General features: G+C 36.5%; 1 protein-coding gene across 1 annotated transcript in view; it reads left to right on the top strand.

Moving 5' to 3' along the window:
- RYR2 (ryanodine receptor 2) overlaps positions 1-23,659 on the top strand; it is a 685,578-nt gene that overhangs the window by 359,840 nt on the left and 302,079 nt on the right. The window contains exons 17-20 of the mRNA XM_049789034.1: positions 5,979-6,074; positions 18,790-18,908; positions 19,255-19,388; positions 21,685-21,926. Coding sequence (XP_049644991.1) covers positions 5,979-6,074; positions 18,790-18,908; positions 19,255-19,388; positions 21,685-21,926 — 591 coding nt within the window. The remainder of the gene's footprint in view (positions 1-5,978; positions 6,075-18,789; positions 18,909-19,254; positions 19,389-21,684; positions 21,927-23,659) is intronic.

Raw genomic sequence — 23,659 nt, 5'->3', positions numbered from 1 at the left:
TTGTGAAAAGTTACAAAACATTAGTAGAAGTCAATCAAGAAGTGAAAAGTTGGTCCACATCAACCATGCTCCAAACAGGTATTCTTTAGGCATTAGTAAGAGATGTTTCCTAGCTTGTTCTTCAGAAAAGTCAGCAAAGTTGTTTTAAAAAAAAAAAAAAAATTAGGGGCCGGAGAGATAGCATGGAGGTAAGGCATTTGCCTTTCGTGCAGAAGGTCATTGGTTTGAATCCCGGTGTTCCATATGGTCCCCTGAGCATGCCAGGAGCGATTTCTGAGCGTGGAGCCAGGAATAACCTCTGAGCACTGCCTGCCAGGTGTGACTCAAAAACAAAACAAACAAACAAACAAAAAAAAAACAACAAAAAAAAGTAAAACCACATTGGAAATGATCTTATGCCATTGATACAATGATGACAGTCAATTTGTAGTGTAATTAATATTTTAGCCATTTTATGAAATACTTATGAGATATGAAATAATTGTGTTATTTCTTTACTACCAAAACCCTATCTTATGTCTTCTAGGTTAGAATTTTTTATTTTTTTATTTTTGGTTTTTGGATTATACCCAGTGACGTTCAGGGGTTACTCCTGGCTATACGCTTAGGAATCGCTCCTGGCTTGGGGGACTATATGAAATGCCAGGGAATTGAACCATGGTCGGTCCTAGGCCAGTCTCATGCAAGGCAAACACCCTACTGCTGTGCCACCCCTCAGGCCAGGTTAGAATTTTAAGCAGGAAGAGTTGGAATAGGAATGGAGATATAGAGTTTGAGGGGTGTGTGTGTGTGTGTGTGTGTGTGTGTGGTGTGTGTTTAGGGTAGGTAAGACTTGAGCCCCTGACCATAAACTTTGGAACCACAGTTTGCAGTGTGTGTGTGTGTGTGTGTGTGTGTGTGTGTGTGTGTGTGTGTGTGTGTGTGTGTGGTGTGTTTAGGGTAGTTAAGACTTGAGCCCCTGACCATAAACTTTGGAACCACAGTTTGCAGTCTTGAACTTACTTTTGTCTTTCCTTACTTTTTTCTGCCAAAAAACCAAACAAACAAACAAAATACAAAAAAGCTTTTATATCTTCTGAATAATATAGAAAGGAATTGAAAGCAAAACAGTTTTTCTCAACTGCTAGTTTAGTTGGTTATCTGAAAGATTAAGACTGTCATCATTGATGCCTGGCCTTGACTGAGAGCTAAGTACCACTTTTGGGCTTATTGGAAGTTCCTTGCCAAGGAACTTCCTGCTGTTCCTGTGATGGAAAAATCAGCAACTTCTATTTTAGCCGCTTGTCAATGGTCATTTAGGCTCATCTTGTGTTTTTAGTAATAATAAATAATGCTTTTATGAATTTAGAATATAGGTATGTGGTTATCCATTTGAATCAGTATTTCCATATACTTTAAATAAATGTCTAGGGTGGTGTTTTAGGATTAACTGGCATTGCCATTTTTCAGTTTTTAAAGGAATATCCATAGTATTTTCCACAGTGGCAGCAGCAACTTATTCTCCTATCAATAGCGTTCCAGAACTTTTTTCTCTCCCTTGTTGCTTCCAAACTTGAGAAAAGTTTTCATCATTTGACACCGTTTTGTTTTGTTTTGTTTTTTAGGTAGTGATCTTTATGGGGGAATGAGGGGACTCACTTCTGGCTCTGTGTTCAGGGATCACTTCTTGCCATGCTGCATGCATTACATTGGGTTCTGGGAAATGATCAAGGCTGGCTGTATACAAAGTAACATGTTCCTTGCTCTATTATCTCTATAACTCGTAGCATTCCTATATATGATATGATATTGTAGTGTTGATTCCATACAACTTACAGACTCAAAATTCATTAAAATTTTAGTGCTTTGGGCCCGGAGAGATAGCACAGTGGCGTTTGCCTTGCAAGCAGCTGATCCAGGACCAAAGGTGGTTGGTTCGAATCCCGGTGTCTCATATGGTCCCCTGTGCCTGCCAGGAGCTATTTCTGAGCAGACAGCCAGAAGTAACCCCTGAGCACCGCCGGGTGTGGCCCAAAAACAAAACAAAACAAAAAAAAAAAAAGAAAAAAAATTTAGTGCTTTGATTTTCCTTTTTTCCTTCTTTTATTATTAATTTTTAGTTTGATAAATTGCTGTCCTTTGTGGTTGCAAAATCTTAATTAAATTTTTTGAGGATTACTATATGTTTCTCATAAATACACTGTTTATTAAAGAGTTTGTTCTTGCTTTATTAATTTCTTCAAGAAGCTCTTGCTTTACTAATTTCTTCAAGAATAACCTTCTCTCTATTAATTGACCTCTAAAATATTGAATATTTTTAATCTGAATAAACAGGAAAAAATTAAAGAGTACATTTTAAACAAGTGAGACTGCATAAAGATTATAACGCTTCATTATCTCTTCTTTTCATTTCTGTTGTTCTAAGTCAGGATCGTTTATTAAAAATAAACAGAAGTTCCACTAAGAACTAAGAAGTTTGCACTTCTCTGATATACCTAATCCTCAAACACTTGTGCCTGACATAGTCCCTCATGTATCTGAATCAGTTGCTGGATTTTGATTGGCTGCTGATCCCAGAACTCAAGTAGTACCTAACTCAGTGGATTTATCATTCTTTTCTTGTGGGAAGCCTCTACAGCAGTACGTGGGGGCCTGGAGGGTTATAACTTTCACCTTGGCAGCTCAGGATGGTAAGTTTAGTGCTCAGAATTTTTGAGAAAGATGGGTGCAAACCTAGTGTTACTCAGAGTATAATCCTTACTCTGTCACTCCTTGTAGGCCAGGAATCATATGTAATACCGAGGAATCAAACCCATGTTGGTGTTTAGATTTGTTTCTGAATAATCTTATGACATATGGAGAAAGCTATAAAGTTTTCACTTGGGAAATTTGGATGCTTTTGAAGCATTAATTTTTTTTAAATTTTTTATTTTTAATTATGAGAACAATAATGCAAAGAAAGAGGACAAGGTACAGTTACAGTGGAAGGACAATCACCCATAAACAGAGTTCTCAGAAGAAATCCCATTGCTGACGCCTAAATTTTGAACTTACAGTCAAAGAACATTAAGAAAAATAAAACAGAACCCATATACAATTACTTTGCCCACAAGTCCCCAGATTGTAGTACATTATAACATTCCTTAGCAGTACACAAAGCAATCTAAACCCATGAAATTTATGTGACTCCATAAACATTGAAGGCATAGTATTTTTTTACATTTTCATGCACATGCATATTAGTTTAAGTTAACATCAAAAGTTTAAGTGTTTTTGTTTTTTTTTAAGGTTTAGAGTCAAAGGAGCATAGTAAAAATGGTGTTAGAGTGGCAAATATTGTTTGCATACACCCACCAAAATATGGGGGACATGGAAAGGAAAAGCCTTAGCCTAAATACAGGAGACCCTACCCCTGGAGTTTCCTGGCATAAGACCAACTCTAGGCTCCAGGCAAACTAGTTTGTTCAATCCAAGTCATTGTCTGTAGTGCCAGTACAGTTTTATTTTTCATGCAGTCTCTATTGTTGGCATCAGGTTTCTGTATTAAAGATCCTGGAATCTGCATATATACATTAAAGTCAAGCTGGTGTGGAGCATCCTCTAGTTTCACCTCACAATTAAAGGGCAATGCAGACAGCGCTGTCCAGTAAGCAGGTCATTGTTGTTAAGTCGTCTCAGTGTTAAGGGAACTCTCTTTTGAGTAGGTCGATGTCAGAGCAGCAGTAGGGTCTTCCCTGGTAGAGGATTGCTTCCAGGTGATGTTATAGACAACCTTGGATGTTTCGTAGATGGCTTCCCAAGATCGGGGTAAATGGAGAATGCCCATTCTTCTGAGGCATGTGCCAGGTCATTATGTCAATGTTCAGGGTGTAAGGTCCCATTGCACTGTGAGATGTGTGTGTTCCCATCTCTATTAGATAAGAACTTATTTGTATGTATAGTATTTTCCCATTTTAATGTGCCTATGCCAACAAGAAATAAAGTCACGTGGCGTTATCAGTGCATATGGGGGCATAAGAACACGTCCAACAATACCCGTGACTTAGTTAAAACATAAGCATTAAACTGAGGAACTTTTTCACCAAATTCCATATTGAACAGCTCACAAAGAGAAGAAAAGATTTAAAAAATGGGGAAAATCATCACTGTATAAGAAAATATTCAGCAAGAGCTATAGCTGTCAAAGAAAACACACATAAAATATTGAAAAGACATATGTGTCCACTTTATGCCTTTTGAAATAGTTGGGCGGGTGTTAACTCCAGTGCACCACTTTGGTCTGTGACTTAGGACTCTGCAGTTCTGAACTTAAAAAGGGTAAATGTGGAGTAATGATGATAGGGGGTGAGAGAGTTAAAGAGAAATATGAGCTTTTGTAGGGGTGTGCGAAAGGGCAAAGTACAAAATGGACATTCTAAATACACAAAAACATAATTCAAGGATAGGGAGTACTATTAATGTATATTGTGCACGCAGGGGCACAAGCCCCATGTGGTTTTGAACATATAGACTGGTAAGAAATTACCAGTGACTGCTTTAGTGCAACCGAGCAACTCTCAGCACCCACAAGTTAAGTCTAGGGTAATATTCAAGCTCTTCTAAGGGACATACCTTGCTGGCTTGCCCAGGCATGTGGCCCAGGGGAAGCCCTGGAGATCCGGAGCAAGGTGGTAGAGGGCTGCTGGGTCACCCAAATCCTGCACTCCACCCGGGCCTGGTTAAGAAGGCCTTTGGCATGTGTGAGGCCTACCGAACCCCATGCTGGCAGAGACTCCTGGCTCCCAGGAAGGAAAGAGATCCTTCAAAAGCTGGGAGGCCGGAAGTTCAAAGCCCCTACCCAAACCTTCCCTAAAGAGCTGGGAGGGGAATGGGGGAACATATAGATTGGTAAGAAATTACCAGTGACTGCTTTAGTGCAACCGAGCAACTCTCAGCACCCACAAGTTAAGCCTAGGGTAACCTTCAAGCTCCTCCAAGGGACCCACCTTGCTGGCTTGCCCAGGCATGTGGCCCAGGGGAAGCCCTGGAGATCAGAGCAAGGTGGCAGAGGAGTGCTGGGGTCACCCAAGTCCCGCACTCCCCCTAGGCCTGGTTAAGAAGTTAATGTTTGGGCCGGAGAAATAGCATGGAGGTAAGGTGTTTGCCTTTCATGCAGGAGGTCATCGGTTCGAATCCCGGCATCGCATATGGTCTCCCGTGCCTGCCAGGAGCAATTTCTGAGCCTGGAGCCAGGAATAACCCCTGAGCACTGCCGGGTTTGACCTAAAAACCACACACACACACACACACACACACACACACACACACACACACACACAAAAGTTAATGTTAAGCAGTTAATGTTTTACATGAATATATAAATTGAGTTGGAAGAGAGCAATAAGGTCAGCTAGAAATAGGTAAATTTAAGCATTCTCAATCTCTGGCACACATTGTAAGTCAAATACAAAGAAGAGATAAGGGAGAAACAAGATTTTCAAGCTTTTTAGTCTTCCATAGCTTTCTTTAGTCAAGTCTGCTCTTTTTAAAATCATGTAACATTTAATTCTCTCTGTATGGCTATTATAGTTAGTAGTAATATCTCCTTAGTAGTTTGTTCTCCATTTTCAGGAAAACTAATGTGCCCTTAACTTCTTTGTTATATAGGTGAGAAAACTGAGCTCTAGGGAAATTAAATGATTTATTTTCAAGGCTAATTAAAAGTAATGAATATTAAAGCCCAAGGAACAGAACTCCCAAGACATTGGTTTTTCCATTATCCTTCATTATTGTCTCCCGTATGAATTGGTACTTTCTTAAAATGTATTTGTTCTAATGAGCAGTGTTTATTTCCTTCTCCATTAATTAAATCGATTTTAAGACCTTATTTTACATATACATATTTGTATTTGTTTTAAATATCAACCAAAAATTTTGTTCTTCATCTAGATTTTTAGGGTTTCTCTTAGTTTTTCTGAACTGGAAAATCACCTAATTATACTTTTTTTTTTTCTCCCCAGCGGCTCTAATTAGAGGAAATCGTAAAAATTGTGCTCAATTTTCTGGCTCCCTTGACTGGTTGATTAGCCGACTGGAAAGATTGGAAGCTTCTTCTGGTATGTTTTTAAGCCATTTCTTTAATATAACATGTAATTTCTATGTGTTTCTATTTTATGCTCTTTAAGATACAATAGATACTCATTTAACACAATGTGATTATGTTTTTAAAGTACCGTATTTTACAGCATATAAGACGACTTTAGAAAAAAAATAGTCAACCAAAAATCGGGGGTCGCCTTATACACTGAGTATATCCCCAAAAATGTTTCAATATGCCGCTAAACGAAAATTGTTTGAATATTTCCACAAAACGAATTTTCCAACTCGATTCTGCACCAATCACTGCAAGACTGCTTGGACCGCCTCTCTAACTCTGCCAATCCAGGCAGGCTTTTTATGCATGCAAATTAGACAATGTTCTGTACTGAATCTACACTGTAAAAAGCCTGCTTAGATTGGCCAGAGTCAGAGAGGAAGTCTATTACAGTATAACTTTTGAACCTTTGCTTGTTGTGGTACATACAGTTGCAGCACAGGAACGTTCTGTCTGATACAGTGAATATAGGCCTAAACCTATGTTTTAACTGCAAAATTAGGGCGTTGTCTTATACGCCCAGTCGTCTTATATGCCGGCAAATACAGGTGAAATTTTTGACTTACTGACACTGATATTTTTATTAGTTATTTCTAAATTGTTTTCTAACATTACCTTTTTCATTTACTGTTCAAAAAGACTATTAAGAGACTCAATTTTGAGAGGTTCTCTCAAAATCTCTTTTTGTGAGAGATTCTCTCACAGTCTAAGCTACTCCCCCACCCCCAAAATAAAATTAGAGTCAGGGCTATAGTTTAGCATGCGTGTGCTTGTCTGGTATGCATGGTACTGTGGGTTACATCCTGCCATCACACACACACACACACACACACACAGCAATCTTTTTTCCCCAAATACAATGCTCATCTGCTATTTATCAATACAAAATATTGGACTGGAATTCTCATTTTTAAGTTGTGTGCAATAGTTGGGCAAATTTGGGAGAAAATTGTTTAATTCTACTTACTACTTGACACACAATTTAAAATTCTACTAACTGGGCTATATAGTATTGAATATTTATAGGAAAAAAGATGAATTTCTGTTTTAAACTAGTATGTTATTTTTATTTTTGTGTTGTGGAAATTTAAAGTAATTACCAGTCTCTTTTGAATTAGTGCCATAAACTGTCTTAGTCACAGCCCAAATTCAATCTATGGCTTCTCTGTCTGTTTACACAGTATTGCATTAATTGTCTTTAGATAGTACTAATGCTCCCTTATGTTATTTAATTTTTCTCCTAAACTTCTATATTAAGAATGTACATCTGGACATTAGGAGATCATGTTATTCATCTTTGTATCTTCTTGACTTATTCCACTGTTTGGACCTGGCATTTGTTCAATGAATGAATTCTTAAAGTCACTTAAGAAAAATACTAATCAACCCAGAAAATAATACCATGATTTTATTTACGAAATATCCAATCTGGGGGGCCGGAGTGGTGGTGCAAACTGTTAGGCATTTGCCTTGCACTCGCTAACCTAGGACGGACTGTGGGTTCGATCCCCGGCATCTTATATAGTCCCCCAAGCCAGGAGCAATTTCTGAGCTCATAGCCAGGAGTAACCCCTGAGTGTCATTGGATGTGGCCCCAAACAAACAAACAAACAAAAGAAATATCCAATCTGAAATGCTTTTCTTAGGATTGAATAAACAGAATAAAGAATATACAGTTGTAGTCAAAGGGTAGTTTTAAGCTATGGGGGTGCATTTTAGAGGTTAGTACTTAGGAAGAGAGAAATTGAGACAATAATTTCTAAAGTATTGGATTACTGAGTAGCAAAAATAAATAGACATGAAATGTTATTGAGATAATAACATTTTAAAATCTTATTTTTAGAATGATAAGTGAGGAGATTTCAGGTATTATAACATAAATGAAATGACTGAATCAATACTGAATATGTTGACCAATAAAGAAAACTGAATAACTACTAAGAGAATGCAGTGAAATTAATATAACAAGATGATAGAGATTTCACAAATGGATACGTGCTATGTCAAAGTGCCTGGCTTGTTCTCTCTCTCTCTCTCTCTTTTTCTTCTTCCCTCTCTCTTTCTGTGTATGTGTGTGTGTGTGTGTGTGTGTGTGTGTGTGTGTGTGTGTGTGTGTTTGTGTTAGATATTAATCCCTTTTTCTGGCCCAAGAGCATATCTGGAAAATGGCAATCAGAGCAACCATTAGTATATAGAAGTAATGCTGAACATATTAGCTGCTTCATTTAAAAAAAATACACACACACACACACACACCCTAAAAAAGTATGGAAAGTAAAAAAGGAAAGAAGGAAGTCAAAGGAAGGAGGGATCGAGTTGAACATTGTTCAACTCGCCAAGCAGAGTGCAGTATTAATATTTTGTTCATACCCATAAGTATCCCATTGGATGAAAACTACTTTTACTGTGATCTTTTCCCAAATTAGCTGTCAGCTGTAGGGATTTCTATATAGGGTAGATATCCCTGTGTTCAGAGACAGTATAGTCTTCTGTGTTCAGAGAGAGTATAGGGAAGGAGTCTCACTTAAAGAAATTTCTCTATATTTCTTCATTTTATAAACCCTTATTAAGTTCAGAAAGGTAACTTCACTTACTTTAGAGTAGTGTTTTCAACTTTTTCTAAATTCTTGCCCCATCGGATCTTGTTTCTTTCCTGAATTTTCCTCCTTCCTATTTGTTGCTTTCATAATCTCCTTCTATGACACTTCCTCCACTACAGTGAGAAGTTTCTAGACTAGAGCTTTCACATAATTGATTTCAGGTGCTATAATTGTCTTAGTCAAGATGAAAACACAGTTCCTTTCATTAGGTTTGAAATGTGTTTACTATACATTAGAGTCCTGTAGTTTATAAGTATCTTGAATATTTTTCACTAAACAATTTTTTTCTATTGTGGTGACAATACTTTTGATGAAATGCTTCATTTCTCCCCAGAAGTAGAATGTTGTCCAGTTCTTAAAGAAAGTAACAATAATTGTAAATGTATACGTATGCATTATGTCAATGAATATATAAATTCATCTTAATCATTCTTTATTGTTTACTGGATACTTATACATGCATCATCTTATTTTCTCTATATATTAGATTGCAAAACTCATATGCTCCTCAGTTTGTTGGTCTCCCAGCTGCATTTTTGGTTTCTTTGCATGTATATTTGGGCAGCAGAATAGAACCATAGCAATTTGCAAAAAGCTCCAAGTTTTCTTTAGCAAGACAATGGGCAAAAATGAAAATAAACTTGTGTAAACTTAAATAGAAAGCTGATAGAATCTTAAAAATTTTCAGCGGAAGGATGTATGATGAAATGGTTTACATTGTTAGGGTTCCGTTAGTAAAAGGAAAGAAAATCAGATTTCTTTGGGATGTTACTGGAAATGAGATGGAGAAGAGAAAGACTACGTTGGTGCTTTTCACTAGGGGATTTTAGAGTCTGTAGAACTTGTGACTTAGAGTTATTCTGTTGTTGAGGCAAAGAAGTTGAGATATTTAGAACTAACTTCTGTAGTGACCATCTGCCTGGGACTGAGAAAGAGAGAAGAGAGAAATTGAAAACAAGTATACTTTGATGGAAATTTACTGGCCACCAGGGAAAGCTCAAGTTCAAAGAAGAAAGAAACTGGATTAAATACAAAGCAGGCAGCATCTCTCAGATGCTTTATCTCTGCCCTCCACACACCCACTGAGGACCAGCAGGCCTTCTCTGGTCACTATCCTGCCCCATCCACAACAAACTTCTCTTTGTTATTAGGTAATATTGCTCTGGGCTAAGAGTGGCCAGAATTCTAGAGTTTTTTCAGAGTCTGCTGTGGTCTAAGCAAATCAACTAAGAAATGCTGGAGCTGCTGTTGGAAGTAAGGTTGCATAATTGAGTGGATAGGAAAGGTTTTTTGTTTGTTTGTTTGTTTTTGGGCCACACCTGGTGACGCTCAGTGGTTACTCCTGGCTATGCACTCAGAAAATGATCCTGGCTTGGGGGACCATATGGGATGCTGGAGAATTGAACCTCGGTTTTTCCTAGGTTAGCGTGTGCAAGGCAGATACCATACCGCTTGCACCACTGCTCAGATGTTTTATAAAGTTAACTTGAACGTTTAGTTTTGTGATCTTCCTCAAGAAACTTTTTGTTGTGTAGTATGATATAATGTCTGAGGTTCATTTATTTGAATATCTAATTGTAGCAACAACATGTGTGAAAAGATTACCTTTTCAAAAAGATTCTTTTTTGTAAAGCACTGGACCTTTCATCATGATAATAGCCATAAAGAGAAGAGGGGGAATTCTAGGAAGTACAAGATTTGTACTATGAATTTCAGGGCCAGGCAAGATTCTTTTGATTTACTACAACAAAATTGGCATTGTGTCTGCTTTCTATACTCTCTCTCACTTTAGATTCTACCATAAAGTATATTTGATTGTAACCAGGAAAGCTAGATCATCAGGTAAGGTGCTTGTTTTGCATATAATGAACTCCAGTTCAGGACTCAGTCTGCATACATTTCCCTGAGCATTGCCTGGGTTGAGTTCTGATTATAAAACCAGGACTAAGGATGAGCACCACTGGTTTGTGACCCAAAAACACTTTATAAACTATCAAACTGCATTCCAAAGAGCTATATGTTAGTTCTGTTGACTGATCACATAAAAAATTACCTATTAGTGGTGATGCTTTGTATAACAAATAATCAACAGATTATTTCTAAAACCCAAAATACCTTTGTACTGAGAATATATTTAAACATATTTACTTGATTTTTTTTCACAAAGGAACATAAAATGTAATTAATTTTAGATCTTACAAAACTCAAAAAAATGTCCAAAACTGAAAAAATAATGTCCCCCAATTCATACGTATAGATGCAAAATGATGTGTTACCAACCACTCATATGTTTTTTTTCATTCTTGAACCTGAGTAGAAGCTATGTTAGCATGTTTTATCATTACAATTCTCATTTCAGTCAAGATTGAAACTGAAATGTATTTTTAAACTGAGAAATGGAAAAGATATGAGGAAAGTTATTTACTGAAATAAAAATAAACTTCAGGGACTGGAACGATGGCGCAGAGGTAAGGCATTTGCCTTGCATGCGCTGACCTAGGACTGACCACGGTTTGGTCCCTGGTGTCCCATGTTTCCCTAAGCCTGGAGCGATTTCTGAGTGCATAGCCAGGAGTGACCTCTGAGTGTCACCGGTGTGCCACCCTCCAATTAAAATAACCTTCAGTAAAAACTATTAAAATTCTAAAAAAACAGAAATATTTGTTAGGTGATTTACTAAAGTAGAGTATAAGACGTGAGAAATTATGGATACTGTTGGAAGAAAGCTAAATGAAAGAGAGATTCAGCATTCAAAGTCAAGTTTGAAAGCCAAAGGAAATGTTTATATGTCCATGTGTATATGAATTTGTATGATTTAAGGATACTGCTTAAATAATGTGGTAAAAGACCAATGGCAAGGCAAAATTTAAGATTCAAGAGAAAATGAAAATTAAGAGAATACTTGATGATTTCAGTTTCAACATGATGAAGAGAATGAGCAAAAAACTAACTAACTTTACAACTGCAGCCATTTAAAATTACTGGTTGTCCACATCATTAATAATCAGGAAGATATAAATCAAAACTACAATGAGGTACCATCTCACATCACAGAGATTGGCACACATCACAAAGAACGAGAACAATCAGTGCTAGAGGAGATTTGGAGAGAAAGGAACTCTTATTCACTGCTGGTGAAAATGTTTCTAGTCCAGCCTTTATGGAAAAAAATATAGAGATTCCTCAAAAAAATAGAAATTGAACTCCCATATGATCCAACTATTCCATTTCCTACGGATATATCCTAGGAACACAAAAATATAAAACATAAATCCCTTCCTCACACTTAAATTCATTGCAGCGCTATTTACAATAGCCAGACTGAAAACAACCAAGATGCCCTTCAACAGATGAATGGCTAAAGAAACTGTGGTACACATATACAATGGAATATTATGCAGTAATTAAAGATATTATTGTAATAAGGCTCAGAGACAATAGACTTAAGGGCTGGAGGTTCTGATGGACTGGCTCACAATGTGAAGCTCACCACAAAGAGTGGTGAATGCTGTTAGGGAAATAACTACACTAACAACTAGCATGACAATGTTAAAGAATGAGAGAAGTAGGGGCCGGGCGGTGGCGCTCGAGGTAAGGTGCCTGCCTTACCTGCGCTAGCCTAGGACGGACCACGGCGTCCCACATGGTCCCCCAAGCCAGGAGCGACTTCTGAGCACATAGCCAGGAGTAACCCCTGAGCGTCACCGGGTGTGGCCCAAAAAAAACCAAAAAAAAAAAAAAGAATGAGAGAAGTAGAATGCCTGTCACAAATACAGGTAGAGGTGGGGAGGAGGGGGCATTCTTGGTGGGAATGTTACACTGGTGAAGGGGGTATTTTGTTTATGACTAAAACCCAATAACAAACATGCTTGTAATCGTGGTGCTTAAATAAAGATTTATATATTAAAAAATAAATAAAATTACTGGTTGTTTTCTCTCACTCCCAATGCATAATTATTTAGCTAATAGATCACATGATCAATATGTGTATATGTTTCAATATGTGTAGATATTTCTGTATGTGATAAATCACATGATCAATATGTGTATATGTTTTAATATGTGTAGATATTTCTGTATGTGTATATATGTATGTGTGTATGTATATATATTAACAGGTGTATTTGAGAACTGACACTTCATCCCATTCTACTATTTCAGCTTCTTCAAAATCCTTCAGTCCCATGGAATAATTCATAATTTATTCCAACATTTCATAAGTTGTACTTTCCACAAAATGTTCTCATTCCATTCATCCTTTGAGGATGAGTGGAAATTTGGGTGACATCCATGGTGCTCAGGACTTACTCCTGGCACTGCACTCAGGATTCATTCATGGCTGTGCTTTCTTAGATAGTTGTAATTGTAACTTTTCGGGCATATTACTTTAGATGTATTATTTATTTTATTCACTAGTTATCTTTATGGACATCTTTGCATAGTCAACAGTTATTACCTCATCTTCCCCCCAAGAAAATACTGGCTTTATTTCTTTTTTTCTTAATATCTTTATTTAAACACATTGATTACAAATATGATTGTAGAAGGGTTTTTAGTCATGTAAAAGAACACCCTCCCCTTCACCAGTGCAACATTTCCATCACCAATGTCCTGAATCTCCTTCCTCCCCACCCCACCCCCGCCTGTACTCCATCTAGGCTTTCTACTGTGCAGTTAGAGAAATAACTAATAGAGAGTGCAGTTAGAGTAATAACTTACATCGAAAGCTATCATCACAATGTGAATGAATCGGAAAGTAGAAAGCCTGGCTTTATTTCAACATTGTCTATCTTAAAGAATAAAAGCAAAATTTTTAGTTAAAAGAGTCAGAAAACAGATGCCAATTTTTATTCTTCTCATACTTTTCTTTCATGGTTTGCCACAAAATCTTGCCTCTCTTCTATTAAATTCAATAAAGTTCAGGTAAAAACCTTCTGCCCTGAACTAACTTCACCCTATTCATATTTTAGTCAGTATTGACTATAAAAATAAAATAATTAATTCAATTGTTATTTTTTTAGTTACTCAAGTGCTGCATGAACACAGCTCACCATGACTGACCACTGCATTACTCTAATAAGGATACAGGCTCTAAGAAGGATGTATCCTGTTTATCTAAATGTCAGACTTGAATTACCTATTGTGTACGTTTGAAATCTCACATCTGAAGGAAAGAGTTCTTATGGAAAATTATGGGAGGATACTGGTAGTCCGAGTCCTGTTGGCTCCTGTCTCCTGTTATTTCATATCTATCTTTATTTTACTTTGTGTTGACCCTGTCATCCAGTGTTGTCTTTATTAAATTAATGAGTCCTATTGTTGGTAGGGAGATGGTAAGGCCTTTCTGGGCTAGACCCAGCTCCCACAGCCCCTATGGTCTGGCAGGTCTGAGGGTTGTAGGGTGAGGGCGGAGAGATTCACAAAGCAATCGGATGAAGTTCCAGGAGTCAGCCAGCTTTATTTCACAGTCCCTACTGCCATGTACACCTCCTCACATAGCCTCTTATACTAAACCTTTTTTTAACAGCTACTTCTCTACTCCTTCTGGGCTCTCTCGGCCTCTTTCAGCTGCTTTTTCCAGGCTTCCTAACTGGCTTCCAGGATGACTAGCTCCCTTTGATGAAATTGCTACTGCTGCTTCTTTGCTAATGCTGAATCTGATACTGAATTGGTGATGTTGAATCTGATGCTAAATCTCTGATGATGATGCCTCTCATACACTTCTCTCTCTAACGCTTCTTCTTATCCTCTCTCTCTACCTACCTATTTCAGGTGTGGGCAGTTTTGATCATTCTGGTGGGATAAATAAGAAGTTGAGGGAGGGGATACCCACAACCCAGCATGGGTGAACTTGTGTCTTCCTGGTACATTTAGGACCAGATTACGTCCCGCCCCACACACACACATACACACACACACTGAGTACTGGGAAGGAATGTCTCCCAGGCTGATGACCAGAGATGCTTTATTCCAGTCCAACCATGTTTATCTAGGCAAGAAGAACTGAGATATATGCATGGTATCAGGACCATGGATGAAGCAGAAAGATAGCCAAGGAGATATGAGGTGCAGGGAGAAGATAAATATAAAAGTTGGGGGATTAAGGTTGCAAAAGAAGATTGAGTCTAGGGCTGGAGTGGAAACACAGCAATAGGGTGTTTGTCTTGCATGCAGCCAATCCAGGACGAACCTTTGATCCCCAGTGTCTCCTATGGTAAATAATGTTGAAGTAAACACAGTAATCCAGGGGTCTCAAACTCATGGCCCGAGGGCCACAAACGGCCCTCCCTACAACAGTTTGTGGCCCTGCCCTAGAGGAATCTTTTTTTGTTTTGTTTTGTTTTAGTTGTTTGGGTCACACCCCCCATTGTTCAAGGCTTACTACTGACTTTGCACTCAAGGATCACCCTGACTTTGCCTCCTATGGCCCCCAGGTAAATTGAGTTTGAGATTCCTGCTAGTGCATATACTTCTTTGAATTAGTATTTTATTGCTTTCTCAGATAAATTAGTACTTCAAAATGAGATATTTATCACAGATTGTTGGAAAACAGCTATTTTTGAACCATACCATTTAATTTATTCTCCTGAGAACTTTTTTTTATTAATTTTTTTATTTTTAATTATGAGAACAAAGATGCAAAGAAAGAGGACAAGGTAAAGTTACAGTGGAAGGACAATTGCCCATAAACAGAATTCTCATTAGTCCCATTGCTGATACCTTAACTTTGAACTTTCAGCCAAAGAACATTAAGGAAAATAAAACAGAACCCATGTACAATTACTTTGTCATTCAAGTCCCCAGATTGTAGTACATAATATTTCTTAGCAGCACACAAAGCAATCTAAAGACATAAAACTTATGTAACTCCTCACACATTGAAGACAGAGTACTTTTTTACATTTCAATGCACATACATATTAGTTTAAGTTAACCTCAAAAGTTTAAGTGGGTTGTTTTTCTTAAGGATAAGAGTCAAAGGAGTGTTAGAGTGGCAATTATTGTTTGCATAAGCCCACCAAAATATGAAGGACATGGAAAGGAAAAGCCTTGGCCTAAATACAAGGAGACCCTACCCCTGAGGTTTCCTGGCATAAGACCAACTCTGAGGTCCAGGTAAACTAGTTTATCCAATCCAGGTCATTGTCTGTAGTGCCAATACACTTTTATTTTTCACACAGTCTCTGTTGTTGGTATCATGTTTCTGTATTAAAGATCCTGGAATCTGCATATCCTATATTGCAGTCAGGATGGTGCAGAACATACTCTAGTTTCACCTCACAATTAAAGGGCAATGCAGAGAGCTCTGTCCTGTAAGCAGGTCATTGTTGTCAAGTCTTCTTAGTGTTAAGGGAAGTCTCTTTTGAGCAGTCGATGTCAGAGCCGTGGTAGGGTCTTCCATGGTAGAGGATTTCTTCCAGGTCTTGTTATAAAAAAACCTTGGATGTTTCGTAGATAGCTTCCCTGGTTCAGGGGTGAATGGAGGATGCCCATTCTTCTGAGGCCTGTGCCAGGTCATTATATCAATGTTCAGGGTGTAAGGCCCCATTGCACACACATTTGTGTGTTCCCATCTCTATTAGATAAGAACTTATTTGTATGTATAGTATTTTCCCATTTTAATGTGCCTATGCAAACAAGGAACTGGCACATGGCATTATCAGCGCATATGGGGGCCATAAGAGCAAGTCCAACAATCCCCATGACATGGTTCAATCATAAGTATTAAACTGAGGGACTCTTCCACCAAAATTCCTTATTGAACAGCTCACAAAGAGAAAACAAGATAAAAAGTGGGTAGAATCGCCACGGTAAAAGAATATTTAGAAAGAGTTATAGCTGTTATCTCCTGAGAACTGTTAGTGAAATAAATATTGTTCTTATGAATTAGGCATTAGTGAAGCAATGATCATTAACTATTTTTAGATTTAAAATGAATTTGGATTTAAACCAACGATAGATTATGATGACAATATAGTTCCGATATTTTGTATACCTGAGCAGCTTATTTATTTTTTATTTTTTGAAAGAAAGTAAACTTCTCTTGAGATTTTGAAAACTTTCTACTTGGTTTACATGCAGGAAATATTCTATGGTTCTTATGGGACTTTTCTTAATAATATGGTCTCTCAAGTATATTAACAGCTAATCCTTGATAAAATATTCAAGTATATGAGGTAGACACAAATCTTTTTTGTTTTTGTTTTTGTTTTTGTTTTTTGGACCACACCCGGCGGTGCTCAGGAGTTACTCCTGGCTGTCTGCTCAGAAATAGTTCCTGGCAGGTACGGGGGACCATATGGGACACTGGGATTCAAACCAACCATCTTTGGTCCTGGATCGGCTGCTTGCAAGGCAAACGCCGCTGTTCTATCTCTCGGGGCCCGACACAAATCCTTTTAAGAAAATTATTAGTAAAATGGTCAGCCACATACAAAAAAATGAATTTGGGGGCCGGAGAGATATCACAGAGGTCAACCCAAGAGACGGTGGTTTGATTCCCGGCATCCCATATGGTTCTCCTTCCCAGCCTACCAGGAGCTATTTCTGAACACAGAGCCAGGATTAACCCCTGAACACTGCCGAGTGTGACCAAAAACCAAAAAGAGAAAAAGAATTCTTATTCCTATTTTATATCATTATAACAGTTAATTCAAAATGTTTAGAGATCTTTTGTTTTGGTGTGGGGGGGTCACACTCTGCAGCACTTAGGGATTACTCCTGACTCTCTCTGCTCAGAAATCACTCCTGGAAGGCTCAGGGAACCAGATAGGATGCCGGGATTCAAACCAACGTTCTGCATGAAGGCAAACGCCTTACCTCCATTCTCTCTCTGGTCCCATGTTTAGAGATCTTGATTTTAGACCTGCATATGGTCTAATAAGGACAAACAATTATTTTCATGTGTGAAATATAAAGAAACATAGTAAGGGAATATAATGAATGTCTAAAAGTATCAGAACCTGAGAGTAGGACTTCAGAACTGAACTTACAGTGGAGTAGGTTTGGATGCTAAAGGCCCTTTAGTCATGAATGGAGAGAAACTGACCCTCTGCAGTGGTTGTGATATAAAATCTTACACATAAAAATTTCATTAACAACATTGTAAATCATGGTCTCTCAAAAAAACTTGAGGTATGGAGTTACAGGTGGAATTGCAAAAAAAAAAGGAGACTGGGTCATGCTTTCACACTAAAATACAAACAAAAGACTGATAAAAATCTTAGACTTAAGACCTGCCTGAAAGCAAAATGTGCATTGGAAAACATAGATAAAACTTTTCACATACTTGCTCTAAATGATGTCTTTGGAAACTCAGGCATAGCAAGGGAAACAGAAAATAAAACAAAGTAAAATATAACTGGGACTATATCAAACGCAAAAATTTTTGTACAATTAAAATCACTGCCAGTAAAATGAAAAGACACCCTGCCGAGTGGAAGAAAATTTATGTATATTTATGTATCCAAAACAATTAATAATCGACGTATTGCAGAATTCATACAGCTCAATGACAAAATATATAAAATATCAGAACTGGGAAGAAATATTTAGACACTTCTCTCAAGAGTACATACTTTAGAGATACATAAAAATTTCTTCTTCTACCATACTATTGGAAAAATGCAAAAAGAAAAAAACAACCTCAATGAAATTTTATCTCATACTCTGAGAATAAACTATATACAAAGACACTATAAAAGTGTCAATGAGGCAAAGGATAATATACATATATATATATATATCTTTTGTATTTTTAGGTAGAAATGTAAACTGATCCAGGCTCTTTGGGAATAATTATGGAAATTTCTCAAGATTTTAAATAAAGATTATACAATCCACCATAATTTACCAATTTCACTCATAGGTTTCTAATCCAGAACATGTCCTGGAATGTCTCTCTTAATGTTCTTTAAGTGGAATCTTTCTTCCCCCTTCAACACTGCATATTATTAATCACAATGCCATGTGATAAATACATTGAGTCATAATTTTGTGCTGAACACACAGAGAAAAGAGAAGACAATGGCTATTGTAGATGAGTTATCAATATTTTCTTTTATTTTTCATCTTTAGGTATTCTTGAAGTTTTACACTGTGTGTTAGTAGAAAGCCCAGAAGCTTTAAATATTATCAAAGAAGGACATATTAAATCCATCATTTCACTTCTAGACAAACATGGAAGAAATCACAAGGTAAGTCAGCTATTTTATTACCTTAAATTAATTCTGAAATCTTTTAAATATTTTTAAACTTGATTAGAAAAATATTTTAAACATGTTTTGAAAATTATCCAGAGTGGGTGTCATTTTTAATGACATTTTAATCTACTATACATGCAGATAATATAACTTAGTGTTATTCATAACATCAATGAAATATGCTCAATTCTCAATTTGTGCAGGAAGGAAACTATTAAAATAAGTGAGTGTTCTGTTGTTATAGTGAAATAACTGTCAGAGATAACTGGAGAAAATGTGTTTGCCTTTGTGTAACATACAGCCTGTACTTGAAAATATGACTGAGAGTTTCTCTTCCCAGGTTCTAGATGTGCTGTGCTCTCTCTGTGTCTGCCACGGAGTAGCAGTTCGTTCTAACCAGCATCTCATTTGTGACAATCTCCTGCCAGGAAGAGATTTGTTATTACAGACACGCCTTGTGAATCATGTCAGCAGGTAGATTCAGATAGATAAAGTCACAAAATTGATAACCTAACAAAGGAATTCATGTTTCAGCTCTGGAGCTAAGGCATTATAATGACTTATTCCCATCTTGTTACCATCTCATATGTCTGCTCTTTCATCACTCATTCCCCAGATACCTAGACTGATGGTTTTATGGTGAATTCTATTCCTTATTGTAGTTTGAGAAAACCGTATTTTATTAGTTATTTAAAAATAATTCTCTTTATTATTTTATTTTTAACTGTCATGCAAGATTGTTCTGCTTCACAAAACACAATCAGAAAATAGATTAGCCCAGAGTTTCCAGAATTATATTCTTTAAACCCCACCAATAAAACTCATTATTTTCTATATTTTGATTATATAGCAGAGGTGAAATTACAGTTGATTAGAGGATCTAAAGTCACATTTGTTGGTACTAATACATAATTTTATCATATATTCTGCATAATACCATCAGAAACAAAAACTATAATATTAAATAATTTGTAAATATCTTCTGTATTCCTCAGTGAGTAGATTTTTTTCTACCAGTTTGAGAAATATAATAAATCATTACATTTGAAGTTTTGTTCATGTCCATATGTAGATTCTGTTTGACATCTGTAGGAGTGAGTGATGACTATATTTTGGCATAGTCATATATAGTTAGATTTTATGCTTTCTTCAAAATATGAAAATCTGGGCCAGAGCAATGAAGTTCCAGTAAGGGGTTTGCCTTGCATGTGGCTAACCCAGGACAGACTACGGCTTGATTACCCCAGCGTCCCATATGGTCCTCCAAGCTAGGAGCAATTTTTGAGCACAGAGCTAGGAGTAACCCCTAATCGTCACTGGGGTGGCCCAAAAACCAATATATATACATATATATAAACACTATTCTTTTGTATCAATTTTGAAATGCCCACTATGTGTAAGAAAAATCGATTAGAATATAAAATATTCAAATCTGGTATTAAAGATAATTATGTTTATATTTGTAAGTAGTTATAAAGTGTTTTAGATTATATATTTTTGAGAGATCAGATATTCACTGAATATTGTGTTCTAGCCCTTCTACTACTTTTCAAACATTTCACATAATTTATATGACTTCTGTAAATTAAAATATTAGGCCCAGAATTATGACTTTCTTCATGTTATGTTCTCTTCCTTGTAATAAACAAAAATGCTGACAATAATAAGTAAAACATGTAATTGCGCCCAGAGTACAGAAGAGTACAGAGACAGGGCATTTGCCTTACATTTGGCCCACCTGGATTTAATCCCTTGTATATCATATGGTCTTATAAAATACTCAGGAGTGATTCCTGAGTGCAGAGCCAGTAATAACCCCTGAAAACTTCCGGGTGTGGTTCCCAAATCATAAACAAATAAACCTATAAATAAGAGATTATTAAGTGTAATAGTAATGATTTTTATGCACTTTATTCATCTGTCACCTAGGATATACCCATTAATGGAGGGGGGGGTTCCTATATATTTCTATATATATTGTTTTAAACAGAATTGCCTAGAAAAACTTCCTTCACATTTCTTTTTTTTCTTTCTTTCTTTTTTTTTTTTGACGCTCAGGGGTTACTCCTGGCTATGCACTCAGAAATTGCCCTTGGCTTGGGGGGACCATATGGGACACCGGGGGATCGAACCGCTGTCCGTCCTATGCTAGCGCTTGCAAGGCAGACACCTTACCTCTAGTGCCACCTTCCCGGCCCCAGCCTTCACATTTCTTAATATAGTAGGCCTGCAATTAATGATTGATAATTCTTGAAGCGTTTAACAATTCATAGTATATAGGGTATATATTTCCCTACACCTAACTAGAAAATCTTTTTAGGGTAAGATAAGATACATGACAAAGTGTATTAGCCACTGTATTTCCTTCGTTAACTTGATTTGCTTCTAATTTCTATATTAATGAGCTTAATTTAAAACTGTTGCATAATATTAATGCTTAATACTTAGCATTGTAGTACTATTAGTTTTGAAATCTTGTATATTGTTTCATCCTAAACATGTAAGTCTTATATATTCTGCTGAGGACAAATTGAGAAAAATAGTATTAGAATCTTGAGGTACTGTCAAGTAATATAAGAAGTAAACACCATTTACTTAATGATAACAGTGAGACTGGCTGTCAATGCATAGAATAACCTCAAATTGTTTTAATAGTATTTTTAGTAGATAAGGACATTTATCCTTAAGTGTCACATCTGACTTCTTTAAAATAGTGAGATATAAATGGAAGCAATGAAATATATTGATGCTTTTACATGTCTCTTTAAAGCATGAGGCCCAATATTTTTCTGGGCGTCAGTGAAGGTTCTGCTCAGTATAAAAAATGGTATTATGAATTGATGGTGGACCACACACAACCATTTGTGACAGCAGAAGCGACTCATCTTCGAGTGGGCTGGGCTTCCACTGAAGGTTATTCTCCATACCCTGGCGGAGGTGAAGAGTGGGGTGGAAATGGTGTTGGAGACGACCTGTTTTCCTATGGATTTGATGGTCTTCATCTCTGGTCAGGTAAGGGCTATGGATTTTTATTTACAACATACTTGAAGGAACTCTTTTGCTCATGCTCTGTTTTGATGAAAGCTCTTAGTACTTTTTATATTGTATGTCTTCTTGGCACTTCTTATATTGAATGTATTCATCATTCATAATTTAACATTAAAATGATAGTAAAATTATAAATAACTAGGGAAAAAGAAATTGATTACAATTACAGTATATTACAACAAACTGTATTACTTATAAACAATATTTTAAAGGTGCTATTTTGCTTTGTAAGTAAATCACAAAAATCATTACCTACTTTAATTATTTTGTACACATCTTTAACTTCTAATATAAAAAGAAGAACAAAAAAAAATTCCTGGGAAATGTGAGGAAGAAATTGGCTTCTTATGTTTTTGATAACATGAGTATTCCCTATATTATTTTTCAACACATATAGCATATGGAAGATGTGGAAAATTATCTTACATTATAAGAAACTGAATTTGTTATTATTGATGTGTAATTTTCACAACATGAAAAGTACTTTATATGAACTTGAATTAAATCTGTATTAGCAGGAACATATATATTTTTAAACTTCACATAAGTATTGCTTATGATTGTTTTATTCAGTGCAAACAACTCAATAGGTACATAAGCTAAGACTGTATTCTATATATTTGGTCTAACAATTGGGGTGTGCCTTTTAAATCCATTTACTTGTATACCATGTTTTATATACTAGCATATTTTGCTTAGCATACAGGCATATTTACTCAACCCATTATATTTACCTCTACAGTAAATTTGTCCAACCAACTGAACAAAGAAAGCAATGAGCACTGACCTCAGAATAGATGATAAACATATAGCAAGACTAACATTTATTTTATAATAATTTAACCTTCATCCTTGATGCACTATATTGCATTTCTTTAGCTTCTGGTTATTTTCCATAGGAAATAGGTACACTTCATGTGAATTAATGAAACATGCTAACTTGTTTTCACATTATACCAGGGGTCCTCAAACTTTTTAAACAGGGGACCAGTTCACTGTCCCTTAAACCGCTGGAGGGCCAGACTATAGTAAAAACAAAAATTATGAACAAATTCCTATGCACACTGCCTTATATCTTATTTTAAAGTGAAGAAACAAAACGGGAATAAATACAATATGTGGCTCTTGGACTGTAGTTTGAGGACCACTGCAATATGGATATAAATGAGAGAAAAGGGCATGAATTGATAAAACAATGGTGAAAGACTTCTAATTATTTTAGTCAACACTGCTTTGCCATTTTCAATTTTACATTTAGTTTAATGCTTTTACTTTCTTTCTTTCTTTTTTTTTTTTTTTGTGGTTTTTGGGTCACACCCGGCAGTGTTCAGGGGTTATTCCTGGCTCCAGGCTCAAAAATTGTTCCTGGCAGGCACGGGGGACCATATGGGACACCAGGATTTGAAACGATGACCTCCTGCATGAAAGGCAAACGCCTTACCTCCATGCTATCTCTCCCGCCCCTAATGCTTTTACTTTCATTTCACTGAACTAATTGATTAGAGGGTTGAAAGGTATATAGTGTGATTTCATTATAAAATGTCTGGTAAACAGAACAATAAAATCAGTAAAAATGTAGTGGTTTTATTACAATATTGCAGGAAAGAAACAGTAGGATCTGGAATTTGAGGAGAAAATGATCTTGTAACTTTATGAGGATAAAATATTCAACTTTAATTCTTAATTCAAGAAAATAT

The sequence above is a fragment of the Suncus etruscus genome, chromosome 15 (genome assembly GCF_024139225.1).
Source record: "Suncus etruscus isolate mSunEtr1 chromosome 15, mSunEtr1.pri.cur, whole genome shotgun sequence".
NCBI lineage: Eukaryota > Metazoa > Chordata > Mammalia > Eulipotyphla > Soricidae > Suncus > Suncus etruscus.
Note: the sequence above shows the minus strand (reverse complement) of the source record. Positions and strands in the feature narration are given on the sequence as shown.